General features: G+C 40.7%; 1 protein-coding gene across 1 annotated transcript in view; it reads right to left on the bottom strand.

Annotated features, from left to right (window-relative positions):
* fmn2b (formin 2b) overlaps window positions 1-25,010 on the bottom strand; it is a 469,810-nt gene that overhangs the window by 330,637 nt on the left and 114,163 nt on the right. Inside the window, exon 7 of the mRNA XM_072266855.1 lies at window positions 15,734-15,875. Within this exon, the coding sequence (XP_072122956.1) occupies window positions 15,734-15,875 (142 nt within the window). The remainder of the gene's footprint in view (window positions 1-15,733; window positions 15,876-25,010) is intronic.

The following is a 25,010-nucleotide window of genomic DNA, read 5'->3' as shown; positions in this document are numbered from 1 at the left end:
TTCCACTCATAATGCCTCACTAGACGAGTTCTCTTGTCCTGACTGAGCACTGCCATGGCATTTTTTCTTGACTTTTAATACTACCACTCCTCCTTTACTCCCTCCTGATCTATTGCATATAAAACCCTGGACTATTGAGCTGTCAGTTGCAGGATGGGTAGGACTAAGTCTCATTAATGGCCACAATATCATAATTCCACATGCTGATCCATGCCGTGAGCTCAACCGCATTTCCTACAAAACTCCTTGCATCACTTATATGCAACTCAGGACACTAGACTCACTACGTTCAACCTTTTGATTCCTGACTTTGCCGAAGATGGAACAAAATGTCTGCACAACCACAAAGTTTTAATGATATCACCTTAATTCTGCAAACTTCTCCACAATGAACCCTCGACCCATCCCAGAGCTAAGAGGGTGGCTAAACAGAGACACAAACTATATGGGTGAAAAGCATGAATATGCTCAAACAATACAAAGCCAATATACAGAAGGGGCAGAATACTGATGAGGACAGTTCTATGCAAGCTCTAGATAACACTGCAACCCACTAACTGTACAAAAGTGGTAGACTCAAACAATCATTTGTTCAGCTGTAGTTTTTTTAAAAAGTTAAGATTTTTGCATGAAACACAAGTCAAGCAGTTTAAATGCTGGTAATTCACATCACATCATTTTAAAACTTCCAATTGAATAGCAAATTCACTGAGCGATACTCTGATTACAACTTACAAGTCGATAGCAAGTTTTGATCAGTGATAAGTTTAGCAACTTGGGTCATGGGTGTAATGGCTCTATAAATTTTACACCTAAATCACAATAATAGTGTGATCCTAAGACACAGGGCAGCAAGTTGATAACTTTTTTTGTGAACTTCTGCCTCAAGCTTGTCCTTCGGTATACTTGAGTTGGGTAGAGAACATGATATTCACATTTATTCATGTTGTTTCATGATTAGTTTATCCTGCAAGGCAGTTCCATTTCAACATTGACATAAAGCAGTTTTATCTACAGTACAGTCACATATAGGGCTGCCCTTGTTCTATGTTCCACAGAATATCAGGAAGGTTCTTGAGTAGCACTACATCATAAAATGGACTACACTTACTCTGGGTTAATTGGCTGTATTTGCAATATGGTTAGAATTAAGTACCAATTGTTAAATGCAAGGCAAGTCCACAGATCATCCAAGCCCCATAAAATGTATGAGCCTGCCATTCTTTTGAGTGCCTGAACATCTCAGCACCCAGAGCTCACATTTATCCAGGAACCAGAACAAGATACGACTCTGCACTCTTAACACTAAATTGACTGTAGAGTATACAGTCCCAATTAATATCCTCAATTTACATATCTGACTTTTTTGCATTACTGCAGAACTTCTGGGCAAGTTACTTATCCATTCCCCTGAGCTTCACTTGCATGTTTCGCACTCTCCTCCCAGCTAGCACATTCTGGACACTCAACATGAGATTGATAGACTTGGTAGGCATGTCAGAGCTCCCCTCAGATTGTTAAATCTAACTTAATTCTAGGGAAAGCATTTGGTACTCTCTTTATGTTGTCAAAACCAATGGTTACAATTTGGACCTGGAAGTCTTACCATTTTTCAACCCAAATTTCTCCAGTTTAGAATTTGCACTTCCTGCTGAGAGAGTGAGCATATGCAGAAACAAATCAGTACAAGTGTGATCATTCTTTATTGAGAGAAATCCATGCTAAAGCAGTATTAAGTATTGGAGATTGTGCCCTCCCAATTCTGAATGCATTACTGGATGGAATGTTAGTCCAGCTTTCACATAAATGGAATAACACCTGCACAGCCCAGTCACGCTTTGCCATCCACATTAACTTTATTTTCTATCTTCTCAAATCCTTGACCAAGCTCCCCCAGCTACAATAATAGATGTAATTGCTATTTCAGTAAAATTGATATGGTTGGTCTAAGCACAACCTCTTTAGAGGGGCATGTCCTGAATGCGAAATGTTTCACTCATTGCAAAAATATTATTGCTCCACTTGTTTTTAAAATGTTGAATGTTATGGCAGTTTTTTTAAAAAGCTGATAGCAAATAAAAATTGAAAATTCAAGCCTCATGCATAAATTTTCTTGTTTAGTTTTAACAGGACACCATTCCAAACTCATTTCTGTTGACTTAAGCAGCATACACCAATTTGCTGAAAAAAATTACTTGCCAAACAAATTAACTGCACACTTGAATCTGATGGTTCAACTGATTAAAACCAAATGCTCCCAAGTCATAATTTGAGGGGTGAAAATCAGTCTGAAAACCATATGCAACCATACATTAATTTGGATAGAAATATACTGAAGTTGGATTTCCATTCTTGTGCATTTTGTCTTTTTTATGTCATGGCAAACATATCACTTAATTATATCTGCCTGTGCAATTTTTCTGAATCAGGTTTAATATCATCGGCACGTCATGAAATTTGTTAACTTAACAGCAGTAGTACAATGCAAAACATGACAAGTATATGTGTACTAAATAGTTAAATTAAAAATAGTGCAAAAACAGAAATAAAAAAGTGAGGTAGTGCTCATGGGTTCAACGTCCATTCAGAAATCGGATGGCAGAGGGGAAGAAGCTGTTCCTGAATCGTTGAGTGTGTGCCTTCAGACTTCTGTACCCCCTTTCTGACAGGAACAATAAGAGTGGATATTCTGGGTGATGGGGTCCTTAATAATGGACACAGGCGTCCGTTACAACTGCAATGTATTGTTTTGCCTTATAACTTGCAAACATAATGTTCACAATGGACTTCTGAACACAAAACTTGCGTATGGCAAATATCTGCTCTTATATTTAGAGGAAAGACAACTGATCAACAAAAAATGTATTTTTATGATGCTGAAAGCAAGTCAGCAGCGACATCACTTGAGCAGCAACAGTAGACACATACCAGATCACAGCTGTGGAATGCAGAGCTGTGTTAATTAAGGGTTGAGTGCGAGTTACTGGCAGTGTTTTCCTCCTGTTGCTGGAAGTGAACTGTGCATTCCAAACCAGCAGTCATGAAAACATCTGCAGCAGGAGTTCCCCTGTCAAGCAGAGCCATACAAGGGCAATACATATTGTTAAATGGGTTTCAAAAGAACAAAGGTATGTCAAGCACCAAACATTCTCTCCACTAACTGTAGAATTATCATCAGCAGGCATCTTGCAATGGATTGCACTCAGTTAATGCAGAAAAAGGGGTGGCAAAGAACATCAATTTTTCCACATTGAGCAGAACTCTAATGTAGATCATTCTTGTGCCTTTAAAGTGATCAATACAGATGGCTTACTCAAGTGCAACACACGATACAGCATTGCCATTAACCACTGAAGTTCAGATGTCTTCCTTTTGAAAAGAATGAAGAGGAGAGTGGAAAGTTCCATTTATCAGCACTTTCACTTTTTTTTGTATGACAATCAGTGTAAGTGATTAAACGTCTGCTTCAGTTTAAAGCAGTTTTCCTAGTATTGGAATGAATGCTTGGCAAAATTTGGATTTTAAGAAAAATTCACCCAAGATTATCAAGTCAAAATCAAATACAAAATAGCTCAGGTCGCATCAAGTTATTTCTTAAGATTTTAAAAAACCTTACTATTATCCAAATTCTATCCACAATCTTCCAGCTACTTACACCACATTGATGACTCTAACGCAAGAGAATTCCATTAAAAATTACAAATCCAGAATTAACTTAGCATTTGACAGAAAAACGTGCCACTAAAATGCAAGTTCCTCATTCCTGACATTTATTGTCAGTGTCAAACTGCTTTTCCAGGAAGGCCTTCCAGGACGTGCTCCAGAATTCAAAATTGGTTCAAACTGATTAATAGAATCTAATGAGTAACAGGGTTTAAAATCAGCCCCAAATTTGCTGCATTAAATAAATGGAAAAACTACTTGAACATTTACTGTTCCTTCCTACACTAAACCAGATGATTTTAGTTGCATGTCTGCTTCCTGCATCACAATGTCAGTCTCAGTCCATGCTCGCTCCCAAACACATTCATCAGTCCCATGCCTCCAATTATTCCCTTATTTAGCTGTCACTACTTTCTACAAACACCCCTGCCACCCACCTAAACAATAAATCATAGCAGTAGACCTATTTAAGTTTGCTCTGCCATTCCATCATGACTGAATTATCCCTCTCAGCACCACTCTCCTGCCTTCTCTCTGTAACCTGACTTCCTGAATAAGAATCTATCAATCTCTGCTTTAAATATATATTTTTAAAAAAGGCGAGAGGAGAAGATAGCAGCGCGCTGCGCGTGCGCAGTTCTCTGGTGAAAATGATATCGTATCCATTAAATAGGGGCCGTGGACAATTCTGATTTGGTGGAGACAGACGTGAAAGCACAGAGGAACATCTGGAGAAATTTCTGAAACACAGGTTCGCTGCTGTTGTTACTGCGTGATCGAAAATCTTCCGAAGGGAAGGCCTCAAAATCCCCGGCTTTGCCTGCTGTTGGTGACCGAGATTGAGGTCAAATCATTCCGATAGAGATGGTGCTCGGTACTCAGTGTCGGAGAGCTGATCGGAGGCTCTAAGTTTTTGGACAACTCAGAGTCAGACTGTGGTTGGGCATGGCAGGGAGAGTTTTTCTTCCTTCTCCCGTCTGCGTGAGATGTGGGACATTTGAGAGACTTTGAACTTTTTACTGTGCTCATGGACTGTTCTTCATCAAGTTATGGTATTGTTGCACTGTTGTAACTGTATGTTATAATTATGTGGTTTTGTTAGTTTTTTCAGTATTGGTCTGTCCTGTGTTTTGTGATATCACATCAGAGGAAATATTGTATCATTTATTAATGCATGCATTACTAAATGACAATAAAAAGGGGATTGCATGTCTTCATAACCTAAAAAAAAATTCAACAACCGGGGATCCAAGTTCCCCAAAATCTCATCCTTAGTCATTGACTCCAACATCTTCACAACCACTGAAGTCAGGCTAAACGGCCTATCATATCATTTATTCTGCCCACTTCCCTTTTAAAGAGTGGAGTGACATGTGCAATTTTCCCATCCTCCAGAACCATTCCAGCATCTTGAGATTCATTAAAGATCATTACCAATTGCGGTTTAAGGCACTGATGAAACATAGTGACACCTCACTGGCAGCAAACAAGTCCACTAACTACTCCATTTCTGGACACTTCACCACACTTTTTCTGGATAACGATCACTGCAATCAATAGCCTGCGGCTTCCCATTAAAACTGCCTGTGCAACCGAGCACCTCTTGTGGTGTGAACTAAAGTCTTGAAGATGCAGGACAGTGGCAGCGTGGCACGGCTGGGCTGAACAGTGTTGGAGGGTCCAATGATCAAGAGCGAGAAATAATCCAGTGTTTGGCTGTTGCTAGAGTAGGCCTGGAGCCAATTCAAAGTCACAGATCCAAGACAAGGTAAGCCAAGGTATCACGGCCCAGTCCCGAGAGTGAGGCACGTGCTGATGTTTGACCAGTTGAAGTGCTTGACCTGATTAGAAAGGTCAGATATGGACCCAATTGAGGTGGTGAGACCCAGGGCTGAGAGCAAGGAACATTTTCATGTTTTACAACATTGAACTGCAGTGGATTTAATTTGGCCTTTTTTTTTTGACACTGATCAACAGAAAGACTTCCATGTGAAAGTGAAAACAGATCTCTACAAAGTGAGCTAAATTAATTACAAATATAAAACACAATAATTGATTGCACAAGTTTTCACCCCCTTTAATATGAAACACTAAATCACTGGTGCAGCCAATTGGTTTTAAAAGTCACAATTAGTTAAATAGCGATCACCTGTGTGCAGCCGAGGTGTTTGAATTGATTGTAGTAAAAATACACTTGTATCTGGACAGTCCAACTGCTGGTGAGTCAGTATCCTGGGAAAAAACTACACCAGGAAGACAAAAGAACACTTCAAGCAACTCCACGAAAAGGTTATTAAAAAGCGCAAGTCAGGAGATGGATACAAGAAAATTTCCAAGTCACTGAATATCCCTTGGAGTATAGTTAAGTCAATCATCAAGAAATGGAAAGAATATGGCACAGCTATAAATCTGCCGAGAGCAGGCTGTCCTCAAAAACTGAGTGACTGTGCAAGAAGGGGACTAGTGAGGAAGGCCACCAAGAGATCTCCAACAACTCTGGAGGAGCTTCTGTGGCTGAGATGGGAGAGACTGCGCACGTAACAACTGTTGTCCAGATGCTTCACCAGTCGCAGCTTTATGGGAGAGTGGCAAAGGGAAAGCCACTGTTGAGGAAAAACTTGCATGAAATCTCAGCTAGGAGTTTGCCTGAAAGAATGTGGGAGACTGAAGTCAGCTGGAATGTTCTATGGTCTGCTGAAACCAAAACTGAGCTTTTGGCAATCAGACTGTATGCTTCGTTTAGTGTAAGCCAAACACTGCACGTCAAAAAAACACACCATCCCCAACTTGAAGCATGGTGCTGGCTGCATCATACTATGTAGAGACTTCACTGCAACAGTATCTGGAAGGCTTGTGAAGGTCGAAGGTAAAATACAGGGAATTCCTAGGGGAAAACCTGATGCAGTCTGCAAGAGAACTGTGACTTGAGAAAAGATTTGTTTTCCAGCAAGACAGTGACCCCAAGCATAAAGCCAAATCTACACAGGAATGGCTAAAAAACAAAATTATGTCCTGGATTGACCAAGTCAGAACCCAGACCTCAATCCAAATAAGAATTCATGGTAGACTTGAAAAGGGCTGTTCACGAGTGATCCCCATGCAATCTGACTGAGCTTGAGCAGTTTTATAAAGAATGGGGAAAAATTGCAGTGTCCTGAAAGGAAAAGCTGGTAGAGACCAATCCACACAGACTCAAGGCGATGCTTGCTGCCAAAGGTGCATCTACTAAATACTGGCTTGAAGCGGGTGATGAATCATTTTCTGTTTAATAATTGCAATAAATGTCAACCAATTTGTAGAAATTTGATTTCACTTCAACATGAAGAAGTTTTTTTTCCTGTTGATCAACGTCTAAAACGTCAAATTAAATCCACTGATTCAATGTTGTAAAACAATACAACTTCCAAAGGGGCATGAACATCGACTTCTCTAACTTCCGCTAATGCCCCACCTCCCCCTCATACCCCATCTGTTATTTATTTTTATACACATATTCTTTCTCTCACTCTCCTTTTTCTCCCTCTGTCCCTCTGACTATACCCCTTGCCCATCCTCTGGGTTCCCCCCCACCCCTTTTCCTTCTCCCTGGGCCTCCTGTCCCATGATCCTCTCATATCCCTTTCGCCAATCACCTGTCCAGCTCTTGGCTCCATCCCTCCCCCTCCTGTCTTCTCCTATCATTTTGGATCTCCCCCTCCCCCTCCCACTTTCAAATCTCTTACTAACTCTTCCTTCAGTTAGTCCTGGCGAAGGGTCTCGGCCTGAAACATCGACTGTACCACTTCCTAGAGATGCTGCCTGGCCTGCTGCGTTCACCAGCAACTTTGATGTGTGTTGCTTGAATTTCCAGCATCTGCAGAATTCCTGTTGTTTGCGTTCCAAAGGGGTGAATACTTTTATAGGCACTGCAAATGCCAGGCCAGATTGAAAAGGTCAGGGTGTCTGGGCCGGAGGCAAGGAATAGATTAGTGTTCGGCTCACTGCTCAGCGAAGTTTGCTCATCTTTTGTGTTGAACTGAGGCTGTGGTCTCCAACTAATGGGTTCCTGGACCGGCTGCAGTGAAGACTGGCTTTGTGGTTGTGCACTCACTTTAGTCAGCTTTAATTCTGAATGTTATTTGCTTACTTTTTTATTATTTACACAATTTGTGGTTTTCTTTTGCACTTTAGGTGTTGGATAGTCTTCCTTTCCAATGGGTTGTTGGGTTTGTTTTTATTGTGGCTGCCTGAAAAGGAGACAGATCAGTACCGTACAGAAGTCCTAGGCACATGTATACGGCTAGGGAGCCTGATACTTTTACACAGCACTGCAGTAATTTTATGCATTGCACAGTACTGCTGCCATAAAGACGACATTGTAATATTTTGGACTGAGTAGGAAAGAGGCAGGACGAGGGGAATCACGTTTTGAAAAGTCAGCATATACAAACTCTGAATACACGGCATCAGACCTCAGTATTAAACTGCAGTAGACAGAGTTGAGAGAGAACACAAACAATTGTCACACCTTGGATTAAGGACGCCACTGATAAGTTTCCTCTTTGCTTTGTTACTACTCCTTTTTACATGCAGAAAGAGCTTCACCCAGCAGCCGATTCAGATGTCGGAAGCTTTGAGGACAGGATATCAATCAAGGCCATTGCCCAAATACAGAAGGCAACAGCGAGAAACAGCATTGAGCAATGACCAATTGGAGTTTGGGATTGATTAGCAAGAGCAAATTAAAGGCAGACAGGGGCAAGTGCAGTGGTCATGGTTGGCGCAGACAAAGTTAAAGTGGTCATCTTGAGGTTTTAACTCTGTTTCCACAACGAGGTTTCAGTCAAAGGCAGCAAAGGAAAGAAAAGCCCTGGGTCAAGTTTTTTTTCCTTCTCTTCTATATATCAGCTCAGCCAGGACCACAAAGATGCCAGACAGGAGTGCTGAATGCTCCTCTTGTAGGGTGTGGGAAGGGAGGGAGACCTCCACTATCTCTGACCACAACTGCTAGAAGTGCATCCAGCTGCAGCTTCTAACAAACAACATTCAGGAGTTGGAACTGGAACTGGATGAACTCAGGATCATTCAGGAGGCAGAGGGTGTCATTGATAGGACATATACAGTTAGTTACACAAAACACACAGGACACAGGAAACCGGGTGACAGTCAGGAAGGGGAAGGAGGTTAAGGAGCTAGTTCAGAATAGCCCTGTGGCCATCCCATTCAACAACAGGTATATCACTGCTTGGGAATAATCTAACAGAGGAAAGTCAGTGGTCGGGTCTCTGGGTCTTAAGTGGGAAGTCATGGTCCCTGTAGGTACCAATGACATGGGTAGGACAAGTGATGAGGTTCTGCATATAGAGTTCAGGGAGATAGGTGCTAAGTTAAAGGGCAGGACCTCCAGGGTTGTGATCACAGGATCGTTAACCGTGCCATGCACTAGTGAGGCAAGATTACAGTTCAATATGTGGCTAAGTAGTTGGTGTAGGAGGGAGGACAAGATTTTTGGATCATTGGGCTCTCTTCCAGCGAAGATGAGACCTGTATAGAAGGGACGGTTTGCACCTGAACTGGAGGGGGACTGATATCCTTGCGGGAGTGTTTGTTAATGGTGCACGGTGGGGTTTAAACTAGTCATAGTCATACTTTATTGATCCCGGGGGAAATTGGTTTTCGTTACAGTTGCACCATAAATAATTAAATGGTAGTAAAACCATAAATAGTTAAATAGTAATATGTAAATTATACCAGGAAATAAGTCCAGGACCAGCCTATTGACTCAGGGTGTCTGACCCTTCAAGGGAGGAGTTGTAAAGTTTGATGGCCACAGGCAGGAATGACTTCCTATGATGCTCTGTGTTGCATCTCGGTGGAATGAGTCTCTGGCTGAATGTACTCCTGTGCCCAACCAGTACATTATGCAGTGGATGGAAGACATTGTCCAAGATGGCGTGCAACTTGGACAGCATCCTCTTTTCAGACACCACCGTCAGAGAGTCCAGTTCCATCCCCACAACATCACTGGCCTTATGAATGAGCTTGTTGATTCTGTTGGTGTCTGCTACCCTCAGCCTGCTGCCCAGCACAACAGCAAACATGATAGCACTGGCCACCACAGACTCGTAGAACTAGAGTTGCAGAGGGATGGAAACCAGAGTGCCAGAACAGTTAGTGGAGACAGATGCTGGCAAGACCTCGCAGTTAGGAATCAATAGGTTGAGCATGCTGTGACTAGTGTCCTAAGCGGCGTACATTTCAATGCAAGAAGATTTGTAGGAAAGGCTGATAATTGTGCTGAAGATGAAATGACAGGTTTACAAACAGGGGCAATGTGTAATGAGGAGAGGCTGTTGATAGGGCAAAATTGCAGTCAACAGGATGAGATACAACGTAAAAAGCAGACAGAATCAAAACGGATGAATATCGGACTAAAGGTGTTGTATCCAAATGCGCACCATATACAGAATAAAGTAGATGGACCTGCAACAGTTATACATCAGCAGGTATGATGTTGTAGGCATCACTGAATCATGGCTGAAAGACTATAGCGAGGTGCTGAATGTGCATCAGAAGTACATGCAGGAAGGGAGAGGGGGCAGCATTGCTCTGTTGGTTAAAAAAATGAAATCAAATCATCAGAAAGTAGTGATATAGGGCTGGAAAATGTTGAATCATTGTGGACAGAGCCAAGGAACTGCAAGGGTGAAAGACCCTGATGGGAGTTGTATAGAGACCATCCCCCCACCCAAAACAGTAGCAAGGATGGGGCCTACAAATTACAATGGGAGATAGAAAATGCATACCAAAAGAGCAATGTTACAATAGTCATGGGAGATTTCAATATGCAGGTAGATGGATTGCAGAAGGGGAAATTTGTAGAGTGCCTACAAGATGTTTTTAAGAGTAGCACGTGATTGAACCCATTACAGGATCAGCTACTCTGGATTTGGTGTTGTGCAATGATCCAGAATTGATCAGTGTTTTGGGTAAAAGAACCCTTAGGCAAAGTGATCATATGATTAAATTCACATTAAAATTTGAAGAGAAGCAAGGGTCAGATGTGTTAGTATTAGAATGGAGTAATGGGAATTAGAGGCACAAGAAAGGAGTTGGTCAGAATTGACCAGAAAAGAACACTGGCAGGGATGACGGCAGAGCCGCAAAGGCTGGAATTTCTGGAAGCAAAGCAGTACAGGACATATACATCCCAAAGCATTATTCAAAGGGAAGATGACAACTGTAGCTAACAAAAGTCAAGACCAACATGAAAGCCAAATAGGGCATTTAAAAGAGCAAAAATTAGTGGGAAATTTGGGAAACTTTTAAAACCAACAGGAGGCAACCAAAGTAATTAAAAGGGTAAAGAAGGAATACAAAAGTAAGCTAGCCAATAATATTGAAGAGGATACCACATGTTCCTTCAGATACAAAATGTAAAATAGAGGCAAGAGTGGATATCAGACCATCGGAAAGCAATGCAGGAGAGTTAGTAATGGGGACAAGGAAATGGCAGACAAACTGTATAAGAATTGTGCTTCAGTCTTCACTGGAAGACCCTAATAGTATGGTGGAAATTCCAGGTGTCAAGGGACCTGAAGTGTGTGAAGTTACCATTACTGGAGAGAAGATTCTTGGGAAACTGAAAGATCGAAAGTTAGATACTGCAAGTCACCTGGACCAGATGGTGTACACCCCAGTGCTTTGAAAGAGGTGGCTGAAGAGATTGGAGGCGTTAGTAATGATCTTTCAGGAATCAATAGACTTTTTTAGTGGCTCTGGGAGACTGGAAATTTGTAAATGTCACCCCACTATTCAAGAGGAGAGACAGGCAGAACTATAGGCCAGTTAGTTTGACCTCAGTGGTTGGGAAGATGTTGGAGTCGATTATCAAGGAGGAGGTCTCTGAGTACTTGGAGGCACATGATAAAATAGGCTGCAGTCAGCATGGTTTCAAGGGAAAATCTTGCCCAACAAATCTGTTGGAATTCTTTGAAGAAATAATAAACAGGACAGATGAAGGTTGATGTTGCATTCTTGGATTTTCAGAAGGCCTTTGACAAGGTCACACGAGGCTGCATAATAAGCTACGAGCCCATGCTACTACAGGAAAGATCCAAGCATGGATGAAACAATGACTGATTAGCAGGAGGCAAAGTGGAAATAAAGGGAGCCTTTTCTGGTTGGCTGCCGGTGAATAGTGGTATTCCACAGAGGTCTGCATTGGGACAAATTCTTTTTACGATACACGTCAATGATTTGTATGATGGAATTGATGACTTTGTTGCAAAGTTTGCATGTGTTATGAAGATAGGTGGAGGGACAGGCAGCTGAGAGTGTAGAGAGGCTGCAGAAGGACTTGGAAGAATGGGCAAAGAAATGACAGATGGAATAGAGTGTCATTAAGTGTATAGTCATGCACTTTGGTAGAAGAAATGAAAGGGTTGAGCACTTTCTAAATGGAAAGAAAATATAAAAAACGATGCAAAGGGACTTGGGAGTCGTTGTGCAGGGTTCCCTAAGTTAATTTGTATGTCATATCTGTGGAAATGAAGGCAAATGTGATGTTAGCATTCCTTTCAAGAGTTCTAGAATAGAAAAGCAAGGATGTAACATCAAGACTGTATAAAGCCCCGTTGAGGCCTCACTTGGCATATTGGGAGCAGTTTCAGGCCCATTATCTTAGGAAGGATGTGTTGAAACTGGAAAGGGTTTGAAGGTGGCTCACGAAAATGATTCCAGGATTGAATGGTTTGTCATATGAAAAGCACTTGATGGCTCTGGGCCTGTACTCTCAAAAAAAAATTCAGAAGAATAAAGAGTGACCTTATTGAAAACTATTGTATGTTGAAAAGCCTTGATAGAGTGGATGTAGAGAGGATGTTTCCTATGGTGGGAGAGTCTCAGTCCAGAGAACACAGGCTCAGAATACAGGGGTGTCCTTCTAGAATAGAGATGAGGAAGATTTTCTTTAGCCAGAGAGTGGTGAATTTGTGGAATTCTTTGCCACAGGCAGCTGTGGAGGCCATGTATTTGTATACAATTAAGGCAGAGGTTAATAGATTCATGGTTGGTCAGATCATGAAGGGATACAGGGATTGGAGCTGAGAGGAAACTTGGTTAAGCTATGATGAAATGCCGAGCAGACTCGATGGGCTAATTGCCCTGATTTTGCTCCTATATCTTATGGTCTAATTAGATCAGCATTCTGCTTCAAATCAACTAATGCACATAGTCTAACATAAATTTCCAAAACTAACTTTGCTTTGTGTCTTGATGAATTTGAGGATGCATTTCTGCAATGCAACTACAAACATCTGATTTTAACATTAAGCAGAGCCCTCAATTCTGGATGTTCAATGAGAGGTAAAAATAAACAATGGTATGAGGTAATCTGCATGCATCACAGCATGCCTTATTCTTTTCCCTACTGTCTTATTTAAGTTAACACAATCTGAATATACAAGTGTGATTTAGCCAAGCTCAACTTCAAGTTTCTTAAAAGTTTTGGTTTTTATTTTGATATTGAGGACATATTGGTTTAACAATTCTTTAAATTCAGCTGAATTTGTTACCTCCCATTGCAAGTTCACAGCATTTCAAATTTTCTCAGGATCAACATGGTTAGCTGTTTCCCTGTAACTAACTTAGAGTGATATTTAAGTGGATTCAAATCTTAAGGGACGAGAACCCACAAATATAGTATTCCTTTTACTTAAGCTACAGTTCTCTTTCCAAGTTCTGACAAGGGTCTGCAACCTGAACAACTAACTGTCTCTCTCCAGATGCTGCCAAACTTGCTGAGTCTTACCTTTATATGATTCTATTTCGCACTGCCAGCTTTAAATTTTTATCTTTTAATTTCTTACAATGTAAAAATGTTGAATACATTGATTACAATAGAAGCTGAAGTTATTTTATATCTTTGAAGGTTCAATCAACCCCACACTGATTATCTGCTCTGTGGAAATTGGTCCACCAACAGGGTTAACAAAGTTGTTGGTCTGTTATCCCTCAAACAATAATCCTTTAGACCAGCTTTCCCTCTTTCGGCACTTTAGCCACACAAATAGGGCACTGAAACAGTCTTTCTCTACGTGGTACACAAAGTTCTCTCTAAAGGTATGCGCACGCACACATCTTTTGCTAATAGTGCACAAAGGAATTCAAGCTGCACACAAAAGGATGGCACCCTCTACCTCTGGCATGTTAAGTACATTTCACAACTGTACACAACCACATTTCCTTTTCCGGTTTCTGCTGTAGATGGTGTTGCCAACATGGAGTTAGCAATAACTTTCTGCAGATTTTAGAACTGGCTTGTTTATACTGTTTTTAATTGAAGAAATTCAGTGCACACATGTTGTAGTCACTAGGGAAAAAAATGCCCAGCACAAGATTTTTGCACACACTGGTCATTACAAATTACAGAAAACATTGCTGGTAGACTTGTGTCTTTTAACCAAAAGTGCACTGGTCAAATTAAAGTCACAGAGCTACATACTGCGTCAAAAATAGGCCCTTCATCCCAACTTGTTCGTGCCAATTATGCTTACCTACATTTGGCTTATACCTGTCTCAACCCATTTGTCAAATGTCTTTTAAATGTCATAATTATATCCAGCTCTACGGCTTCCTCTGGCAGCTTGTTTCAAATACTCACTACCAAATGCAGGAAAACTGTGTGCCTCAAATCCTTTTCCACCTTTACCCTCCCAATTTAAACACAAGCCCTCCAATTTTGGATCTTCCTACCCTGGGAAAAAACCTGAACAACTACTTTACCTACACCCCACATCCTTTCCTAAATCTGTAAGGTCACACCTCAGCCTCCTTCACCCCAGGGAAGAGGGCACCAGCATATCCAGTCTCTCAAACTCAAATCCTTTAGTCCAGGCTAAATCCTTATGCATCTTTTTTCACTTTTCCCATTTAACATGTTTCCAGTAACAGGAAGACCAGAACTGTACACAATACTCCATTTCAAAGTTCGAAAGTTCAAAGTAAAGTTTACTATCAAAGTACATATCTCACTATATACAATCCCCAGATTTTTTTTTTGTGGGCATACTCAGCAAATCTATAGAATAGTAGCTACAGCAGGATCAATGAAATATCAACCAGAGTGCAGAAGTTAACAAACTGTGCAAATGCATGTATAAATAGCAATAATGAATACACAAGATAATAAGATTAGAGTCCTTGAAAGTGTGAAGTTGAGTTCTGGAGCTGGTAACAAATAAGCACTGAAATACACACTTAATGCAAGAAGATGCAGCTGGCCTGTCCGTCCGAAAGATGGATTGACATTTTAGTGATAAACAATCAGAACCTGCTGCTAAAAACATTTAGCATACACAATTTTAAGCAATTGCAGGTTGACTGTGGTTAAGGCATACGGTGCATTGGCCTTCATCAACCGTGGGATTGAGTTCAAGAGCCAAGAGGTAATGTTACAGCTATATAGGACACTGGTCAGACCCCACTTGGAGTAATGTGCTCAATTCTGGTCACCTCACTACAGGAAGGATGTGGAAGCTATAGAAAGGATGCAGAGGAGATTTACAAGGATGTTGCCTGGTTTGGGGAGCATGCCTTGTAAGAATAGGTTGAGTGAACTCGGCCTTTTCTCTTTGGAGTGACAGTCGATGAAAGGTGACCCGATAGAGGTGTACAAGATGATGAGGGGCATTGATCGTGTGGATAGTCAGAGGTTTTTTCCCAGGGCTGAAATGGTTAACATGAGAGGGCACAGTTTTAAGGTGTTTGGAAGTACGTACAGAGGAGATGTCAGGGGTAAGTTTTTTTTTGTATTAACGCAGAGAGCAGTGAGTGCGTGGAATGGGTTGCCGGCGATGGTGAAGGAGGTGGATATGATAGGGTCTTTTAAGAGACACCTGGATAGGTACATGGAGCTTAGAAAAATAGAGAGTTATGGGTAAACTTAGGTAATTTCTAAGTACATGTTCGGCACAGCACTGTGGGCCAAAGGGCCAGTATTGTGCTGTAGGTTTTCGATGCTTCTATTTGAGAATATATTTTAGATCATATGAGATTCCATCAGATTTCTTTGTAACTGAAGACAATTTACCTGTCTGGCTTTTGTTTTGCTGTATGTATCCAAAATTGGCTTTTTCCTCTCCTTGACAGCCGATTTGGAGAAGTAGTTTTCCAGTTCTTGAGCATTAATTGTAGGTTCTTCCAGTGCTGCCCAAATGGGTAGTGTTGTTTCTCTGCAAAGAAGAAATGCACTTATTTAAAACCTACTCAAAATGACAACTAATTTTCCTGACACTAATTGGTACAAGGATGTGGTGATTAAGTTACTGCACTTGAGTTCAAATCCTATTATGAAAGCTGAGAAATTTTAAACTTGAGTAGTTAAGCAAAAATTCTCATCATAATGGTGACAATAACTCCTCCAGTTTACTACTAAAGGCCATTTGGTTTACTTGTATATTTCAAGACAAAGATTTGCCTATTTGGACAGGCCTAGCTAATGAGACATTCCAGAGCACAGCATGATTCTAATTTTAAACTGTCCTCAACACTGGGCAATCAGGGAGGGGCATGATACACTGTTGCAGCTATATTTTGAGAATGAATAAGGTGGAAGAACAATTTATAGAGAACAATTTATAGGAAAAGGTAAAAAAAATTTGGCCATGTATGAACAGATGTAATCGAGATTTTCAGTATCTCAGACACAACCCCTAGAAATGGACCTTTTGCATATAAACGATTTCAATAATTGAGTAAAAAGCTCAAGTTGAATGGGAAGTGGTGGTTGGGGTGGGGGTCGGGAGTGGGTTTGGAGTGATGGAAAAGGTGGCTTCCAGCCACTGTCTACAGCTTAAGCTCCGGTAATCTTGCAGTCACATTATATAAGACCTCAACCAAATAGATCACAGATGTTGAACACAATATCCGTCACCAAAACAAAACGCCTTCCAAAACAGCAGCAGTTAGGACTTACTTTCAGCCACAACAAAATTAAGTATTTTTCTTTTCTCTTTATAGCAACTATGTCCAGAATTAAACACGGCACCAACTTAAAAGCTTTAGACAGCAAAGCTTTTGACTTTTAAATCATCGACCAAATACTCACCCTGCAAGCGCTGCCACAAATATTTCTCAAATGTTATACATCCCATTATCCACACTTGATTATTTACATTCAAGGCTGTACCACTGCATCTTCACTAAATGAAAAGGACTGTACATTAAAATTAAGAATGCATGCAAACCAAAGAATGAATTAACTGCAGAGACTTGCTAAGTTTGAACTGGTTGCCAACTCTGCAGGAAATCTTGATATAGTATGAACATATCAGTGCTTCCTTTGGGAGCTTTGAGTACTTTTACAACAATCCAGAATAAAAATAAAAGATTGACCTTTAATGGGATTTTGGAATAATGTAGCATAGGAGATGACCATTTATCCTAAATAAGCAGCCTGGGCAAAAAAGACTAATGATTGAGCAGTCTGGATCCCAGTTGGAAAGGAGTAGACAGCTGACGTTTGGGCCGAGACTTGAACTGTTTACTCCTTTCCATAGATGCTGCCTGATCTGCCGAGTTCCTCCAGCAACTTGTATATGTTCCTTGGGATTTCTAGCATCTGCAGAATCTCTTGTGTAGACCCAAGATGTCTACCTTTGAGTTTGGAAAATGAAATATGATTACATTGGGAAAAAAATTCCAAGAGTGCTCGACAAGGTAGGCGTTTCTCCACCTGGAGGACATTTGGTATTAGGGGCCAGTTTCAGACTAAAGGAACGCATCTTCTAGGAGAGGAAGGGAGAAATTTACTTCCTTAGAACCCCAGACCATTGGAATGCCCCAGCACAGAGTACTGTTGAAACAGTTTGCATTGGTACAAGGCCAGGACTGACACCCATATATAGCAGAAATATCCAAAATCATTGACAAAAAAAAATGAAGCCAAGGCAATGACAGAGCAGACTGTACTTCAACTCATACAATCTGTGCTCTAGTTGTAAGATAGTGGTAGATTCAGATATAGCAGTCACTCCAAGTCCAACCAATGGTGTACTTGTTCATCCCTCATGTTTTTTTCTACAATTACAAGACACTGCTGTAGATTAAGAACATCGAGTACTGCAAATCTACCCCAGCGAGTTGCTTGACAGCAGAGGAGCCAGAGTTGGTGCGGACCACGTTGCCACCCGCTACAGGAAGACATCGGAATTGGTGTATGAAGTTGTGGCGCAGTCTAACAGCGAGTGATTGGCTTGGACATTTTCCTTGTGACTGCAAATCTCAGTTAGACATTGATAATACAGAATACTGCAAGTCCACTTCACTAGCTCATTGGCGAGACTGACAGCAGGGGAAATGGGTGGACTCAGTTGCACGACTAGACCCTTGTGCCATGGGGTGGGGGTGTCACCTGTTGCAGCCACCCAAGGGAGGTAACGCCAGAGGTGTGGCGCAGCATCCATGCTGGGTTGGGCACTGGCCCCAGCCATCAGTGCTTCCCTCAGGTGTTTGGTTGGTGAACGACGAGCCAGATTGCATTCATCTACGGCTGCACTGGGGCATGATGATTGGACTGCTGTGGGCTTGTTCTTGCCAATGACATGCTGATTGCCATCAATCTATTGAATATGGCACTAAGGGATTTGGGCTTTTTTGTGTGACTATGTTTACTACTAAACCATAATTACAGTACACGTGCTGTATGATTGTACTATACATGGCTGTCAGCACTGTGTTTTGTATCCTAGCCCTGGAGGAAGGCCGTTTTGTTTGGCTGTACTCCATATAACCATATAACAATTACAGTACGAAAACAGGCCATTTCGGTCCTTCTAGTCCGTGCTGATCGCTTACTCTCACCTAGTCCCACCGACCTGCACTCAGCCCATAACCCTCCATTCCTTTCCTATCCATATAGCTATCCAATTTTACTTTAAATGACAATATCAAACCTGCCTCAACCACCTCTGCTGGAAGTTCGTTCCACACAGCTACCACTCTCTGAGTAAAGTACCCCCTGTTACCCCTAAACTTTTGCCCCATAACTCTCAACTCATGTCCTCTTGTTTGAATCTCCCCTACTCTCAATGGAAAAAGAGTCAACTCTATCTATCCCCCTCAATTTTAAACACCTCTATCAAGTCCCCCCCTCCACCTTCTACACTGGAAAGAATAATGACCCAACTTGTTCAATCTTTCTCTGTAAATTAGGTGCTGAAATCCAGGAAACATTTTAGTAAATCTTCTCTGCTCTCTATCTTGTTGACATCTTTCCTATAATTCAGTGACCAGAACTGTACAGAATACTCCAAATTTGGCCTTACCAATGCCTTATACAATTTCAACATTACATCCCAACTCCTATACTCAATGCTCTGATTTATAAAGGCCAGCATACCAAAAGCTTTCTTCACCACCCTATCCACATGAGATTCCACCTTCAGGGAACCATGCACCATTATTCCCAGATCCCTCTGTTCTACTGCATTCTTCAATGCCCTACCATTTACCATGCATGTCCTATTTTGATTAGTCCTACCAAAATGTAGCACCTCACATTTATCAGCATTAAACTCCATCTGCCATCTTTCAGCCCAATCTTCTAACTGGCCTAAATCTCTCTGCAAGCTTTGAAAACCTACTTCATTATCCACAACTCCACCTATCTTACGTTTGTAGTATCATCTGCATACTTACTCATCCAATTTACCACTCCATCATCCAGATAATTAATGTATATGACAAACAACATTGGATCCAGTACAGATCCCTGAGGCACACCACTAGTCACCGGCTGCCAATCTGACAAACAGTTATCCATCACTTCTCTCTGGCATCTCCCATCCAGCCACTGCTGAATTCATTTTACTACTTCAATATTAATACCTAATGATCGAACCTTCCTAACTAACCTTCCGTGTGGAATCTTGTCAAAGGCTTTACTGAAGTCCATATAGACAACATCCACCACTTTACCCTCGTCAACTTTCCTAGCAACCTCTTCAAAAAAATACAATAAGATTTGTCAAACATGACCTTCCATGCACAAATCCATGTTGACTGTTCCTAATCAGACCCTGTCTATCCAGATAATTATATATACCATCTCTACGAATACTTCCTCCATCAATTTACCCACCACTGACGTCAAACTCACAGGCCGATAATTGCTAGGTTTACTCTTAGAACCATTTTTAAACAATGGAACAACATGAGCAATATGCCAATCCTCCAGCACCATCCCTGTTTCTAATGACATTTGAAATATTTCTGTTAGAGCCTCTGCTATTTCTACACTAACTTCCCTCAAGGTCCTCGGGAATATCCTGGCAGGACCCGGACACTTATCCACTTCTATATTCCTTAAAAGCACCAGTACTTCCGCTTCTTTAATCATCACAGTTTCCATAAGTTCCCTACCCGTTTCACTTACCTTACACAATTCAATATCCTTCTCCTTAGTGAATACCGAAGAAAAGAAATTGTTCAAAATCTCCATCTTTTGGTTCCACACATAGCTGTCCACTCTGATTCTCTAAGGGACCAATTTTATCCCTCACTATCCTTTTGCTATTAATATAACTGTAGAAACCCTTTGGATTTATTTTCACCCTACTTGCCAAAACAACCTCATGTCTTCTTTTAGCTTTTCTAATTTAAGATTCTTTTTACATTCTTTATATTCCTCAAGCACCTCATTTCCTCCATGCTGCCTATATTTATTATAGATATCTCTTTTTCCCAACCAAGTTTCCAATATCCCTTGAAAGCCATGGCTCTCTCAAACTTTTAACCTTTCCTTTCAACCTAACAGGAACATAAAGATTCTGTACCCTCAAAATTTCATCTTTAAATGACCTCCATTTCTCTATTACATCCTTCCCATAAAACAATTTGTCCCAACAAATTCCTCCTAAATCCCTTCGCATCTCCTCAAAGTTAGCCTTTCTCCAATTAAAAATCTCAACCCTGGGTCCAGACCTATCCTTCTCCATAATTATATTGAAACCAATGGCATTGTGATCACTGGACCCAAAGTGCTCCCCAACACATACCTCCGTCACCTGCCCTATCTCATTCCCTAACAGGAGATCCAACACTACCCCTTTTCTAGTTGGTACCTCTATGTATTGCTGCACAAAACTATCCTGCACACATTTTACCAACTCCAAACCATCCAGCCCTTTTAAAGTATGGACTTCCCAGTCTATGTGTGGAAAATTAAAATCTCCCACAATCACAACCTTGTGCTTACTACAAATATCTGCTATCTCCTTACAAATTTGCTCCTCCAGTTCTTGCCCCCCATTAGGTGGTCTATAATACACCCCAATAAGTTTTACTACATCTTTCCCATTCCTCAATTCCACCCAAATAGCCTCCCTAGACGAGCCCTCTAATCTACCCTGCCAGGGCACCACTGTAATATTTTCCTCTGACAAGCAATGCAACACCTCCCCCTCTTATCCCTCCGATTCTATCACACCTGCAGCAACAAAATCCAGGAATATTTAGTTGCCAATCACACCCCTCCTGCAACCATGTTTCACTAATAGCTACAACATCATACTTCCAGGTATCAATCCATGCTGTGAGCTCATCCACCTTTCTTATGATGCTCCTAGCATTAAAATAAATGCATTTAAGAAATTTTCCACCTTACTCTGTTTATCACTAACAGTGCAAACAACTTTACTATTTTCTTCCTTCTCCCTTACATCTGTTCCTACACTCTGGTTCTCCTCCCCCTTGTATCTAGTTTAAATCCAGAGAATTTAAACTAGATTTAAATACTAGGTTTAAATAAGGGATTTAAATACTCATGGGTATTCATTCATAGTTGATTGACAATTAAATTTAAAATTGTTCATCCGCACGTCCCAATGCATCGATGAAGCTATTGTGTTTATTGAATTCTTCAGGCATCTTCCCTGCACACCCCCCACCCCAAACAAACACACACTGGCCCCTTATATTGTACATTTGTGTTCAGCTCTGGTTTCCTCACAGAAATGTGGAAGCATTAGAGAAGTTACAGGAGGGATTTACCAGGATGCTACCTGAATTAGAAAACATTCTACAAGGAAAGGGTGAGTGAGCTCAGGCTTTCCTCTTTGGAACTGAAGAGAGCAAGAGGAGACTTGGAAAAGTTGCACAGGATAAGGGGCAAAGATAGAATGAATAGCCAGTGCTTTTCTCCAGGGGCAGGAAATGGTTAATACTAAATGATTCCTTTCATGAGTGGAGGCAGGTTTAGGGAAGATGTCGGTTGTAGCTTATTTAAAAAAGGCAGTGTGACAAGTGTCTGGAATGTTCTGTTCGGGTGGTGGTTGAGGCTGTATTTAAGGGACACAGATGAAAGTGAAATGTAGAATTCTGGGAAGGGTTAGATTAGTCATGGAGTAGGTTAAAAGCTCAGCAAAACGTTGTGAGCCAAAGAGCCTGTACTGTGCTGTACTGTTCTATTTCCCCCTTTCAAACATTTATCTATTTTTACAGAATACTTTTCAAAATGCTTCTATGACAGAATGACTTTTGAGGCTGTACTTACCTATCATTTCAACTCAGTTGTTAGAGAGCGGTTTCCTGGTACAGACTATTCCGGCTATTTCCATCTCCGGCTCTTCATTAAAGACACTTTATAAATCTTTTAAATCAAACCTGCTCTAATATATTCAAACAAAATAATTCGGGCAGCCTATCGGAAGTTTTAGCGGATGTAATTTTATCTATCGAGTTAACAGGTCATCTTCTCAGCGCTCTGTATACAGACTAATGGATAGGCAAGGCAATGAACCGTTTTTACAGATGCACCCTTCCACAAAGTACACTTCCAATGCACCAGGGCTGAGTTTTCTGCAAATCTTGCATATCCCAACCTGCAAAGAAATCACATCCTCTTTCACCCCACATTAAATGACTTCAGCTCTTAAAAGTGAAGATCTCCTCCGCAAAGATCTGATCCACTAATGCTTTTCCATGGAAACGTGTTGTATACATAACTGTGGTATATCAAATGTAAAATCCAAGACTAGAATTAAAGGAGAATTTGAAGAAATTAAACAATTCAATTTTTAGGCTGAACTTTCATTATAACAGTTGCCACTTCTCTACCTCACATCTTAGAGTTTACAAGTTCCAGCAGCAAATGATTACACAGGTTCTTTTAGTGTAGTACAATGTTTCAAGGCACATTAAAAGTTTTATTAAACAGCCCATTCTTACATAAAATAGTGGGTAAATGACCAAAGATATCTACTTTAAAGTGAATGAGACTTTTTAAAATGGGGGAAGAGGTGTGAATGGAGCAATAAGACTTGGATTTCCCAAGTTTAAGGATTGAAGACAATCTGGAACAATTATCAGGGACAGACTAGAGCACAATTGATAGTGCAGGTATTCAAGAACTGTGAAATTGGAGAAAATGGGATTTACAAGTGGATTTGGAAATTAAAAGAACTTTAAAATTGAAAGCATTAGAGCACAGATTAGTAAATAGAGGGGCAATAAATGGAAGGCATGGTGAGATTTAGAGATTTCAGTAGAATTTTGGAGACAGACATTAGAACATAGGAAGCTAGCAAAAATATCGGAGCAATCAAAATCACAGAAATCATCCGAATGAGTGTTACCACTGAGGTATATGTTCCATGTTCTGCCTGCTTTACCACTGGGATAATGTGACATGGCATCAAGTACTCAAGTGATTTGTGGAGATTACTACTCTAACGATTCACCAACAGCAAGCTAAGCAATTTTCATCATTTTTTTTTGCACAGATGTAGAGTGATGGGATGCTAGTTGAGGCTGACACATTAGCAACACCAAGAGTCTCTTAAGATAGGCACATGGATGCAAGAAAAATGGAGAGTAAGGGGCTACCTGCTAGTGTAGGAGGGAGGGGATGATTGATGCATGTACTTTGACTGTGAAGTTAAATAGTCAGCACAATAGTGTGAGCCAAATGGTCTGGACTATGTTCTTGATGATTTGTATGCACTTTAGAACAGTAGTTACACAAGGTCAATAAATCATTTGGTGGCTCTATTCAATTCTTGTGCAGATAAACAGTGAAGGATTAATCTGAGATAAACACTTCAAAAATGATTAAGATAAACTTGTTTTCCCAAAATCTTCCTCGGTCAATTTCAGACTGTTGATTGGTGCAGGTGACATTACAGTCATCAGGACTTAAGATATGATTTCATTAAGTTCAGATAACCACTGAGCAGTTCTGATGTAAAAGGTCATTAACTAAAATATTAGTCATTTCTCTTTCCACAACTTCTGACCCAATTATTTCCAGCCCTCTTTAAAAAAAACTTAGGATTTCTGGTGTGCATTGTGTTCATTCTTCATGTCTTTCTCAGTTGTGGTATGCTTATTTAACACCTCACTCCTCCTGGTTTCCATTTTTTCCCCTCCAGGAAAATTGACTGATTAAGTCACTTCCTTTCCCTTTAAAAGAAACATCACTTACATCAGTCACTCTTGATCACCCTCCATTAATTGCCAATGCTCCCCTTTCTACAGAAAGATAATTTTCCCAATTAAGGCCATAACTCTGAAATACTCACTATTTCTCTCCTTTTAGTGTGACCTAAGACTTCTCAACCTTCTCCAATATGCTCCCTTCTCACTACCACTGCCAGAAAGTACACAAACCTAGAGACCGAAACTCAGCATTTCAGAAACAGCTTCTGCCCCTCTGCTGTCTGACTCCTGAATGGTCCATGAAGACTATTCCTCTTTTGCACTATTAATGTTATTACTTACTAATTTGTTATGCTTGCACTGTACTGCTACCACAAAACAAATTTCACGATTTATCTCAGTAACAATAAACCAGAAAGATGTCAGATTTCCAGAATTCCCCCCTCCCCGCTAATCATAATGGGAGAACTGGGCTTCAACTCCTGAAGCCCTAATGGGGAAAAAGGGAGTTGTTTCATTGAAAATTGGTTGGAATCAATCTTAACAAATTAAGATATTGGAGACAAGACTGATGCGTTTCTAAACTAAATAGTTGGGCGGGGGGAATTCAGGCAGTTTCTTTTTTAAAAAGCTAATTGTAAAGGATTTTAAAAGCGAAGGGACGCATTATAATTAATGACAACCAGAGTCTGCCACAGAACACAAGAGCAAAGAAAGGACAAAAATTATAGGAAAAAAGTGAACATAAATGCAAGATACCTAACTTACATGTACATTGTTTCGTCAATTTGTTTAGCAAGGATAACCAGGTATGATCCAACAGAATTCATGGAAACATAGTGAAGTGATCAAGTTTTGGAATTACTCCAGAACACTCTACTGAAAACAAGGCAACATAGCCAATTTCTCCATAAATCAGAAATATCTGTTTT

This window comes from Mobula birostris, chromosome 8 (assembly GCF_030028105.1).
Source record: "Mobula birostris isolate sMobBir1 chromosome 8, sMobBir1.hap1, whole genome shotgun sequence".
Classification (NCBI taxonomy): Eukaryota; Metazoa; Chordata; class Chondrichthyes; order Myliobatiformes; family Myliobatidae; genus Mobula; species Mobula birostris.
Note: the sequence above shows the minus strand (reverse complement) of the source record. Positions and strands in the feature narration are given on the sequence as shown.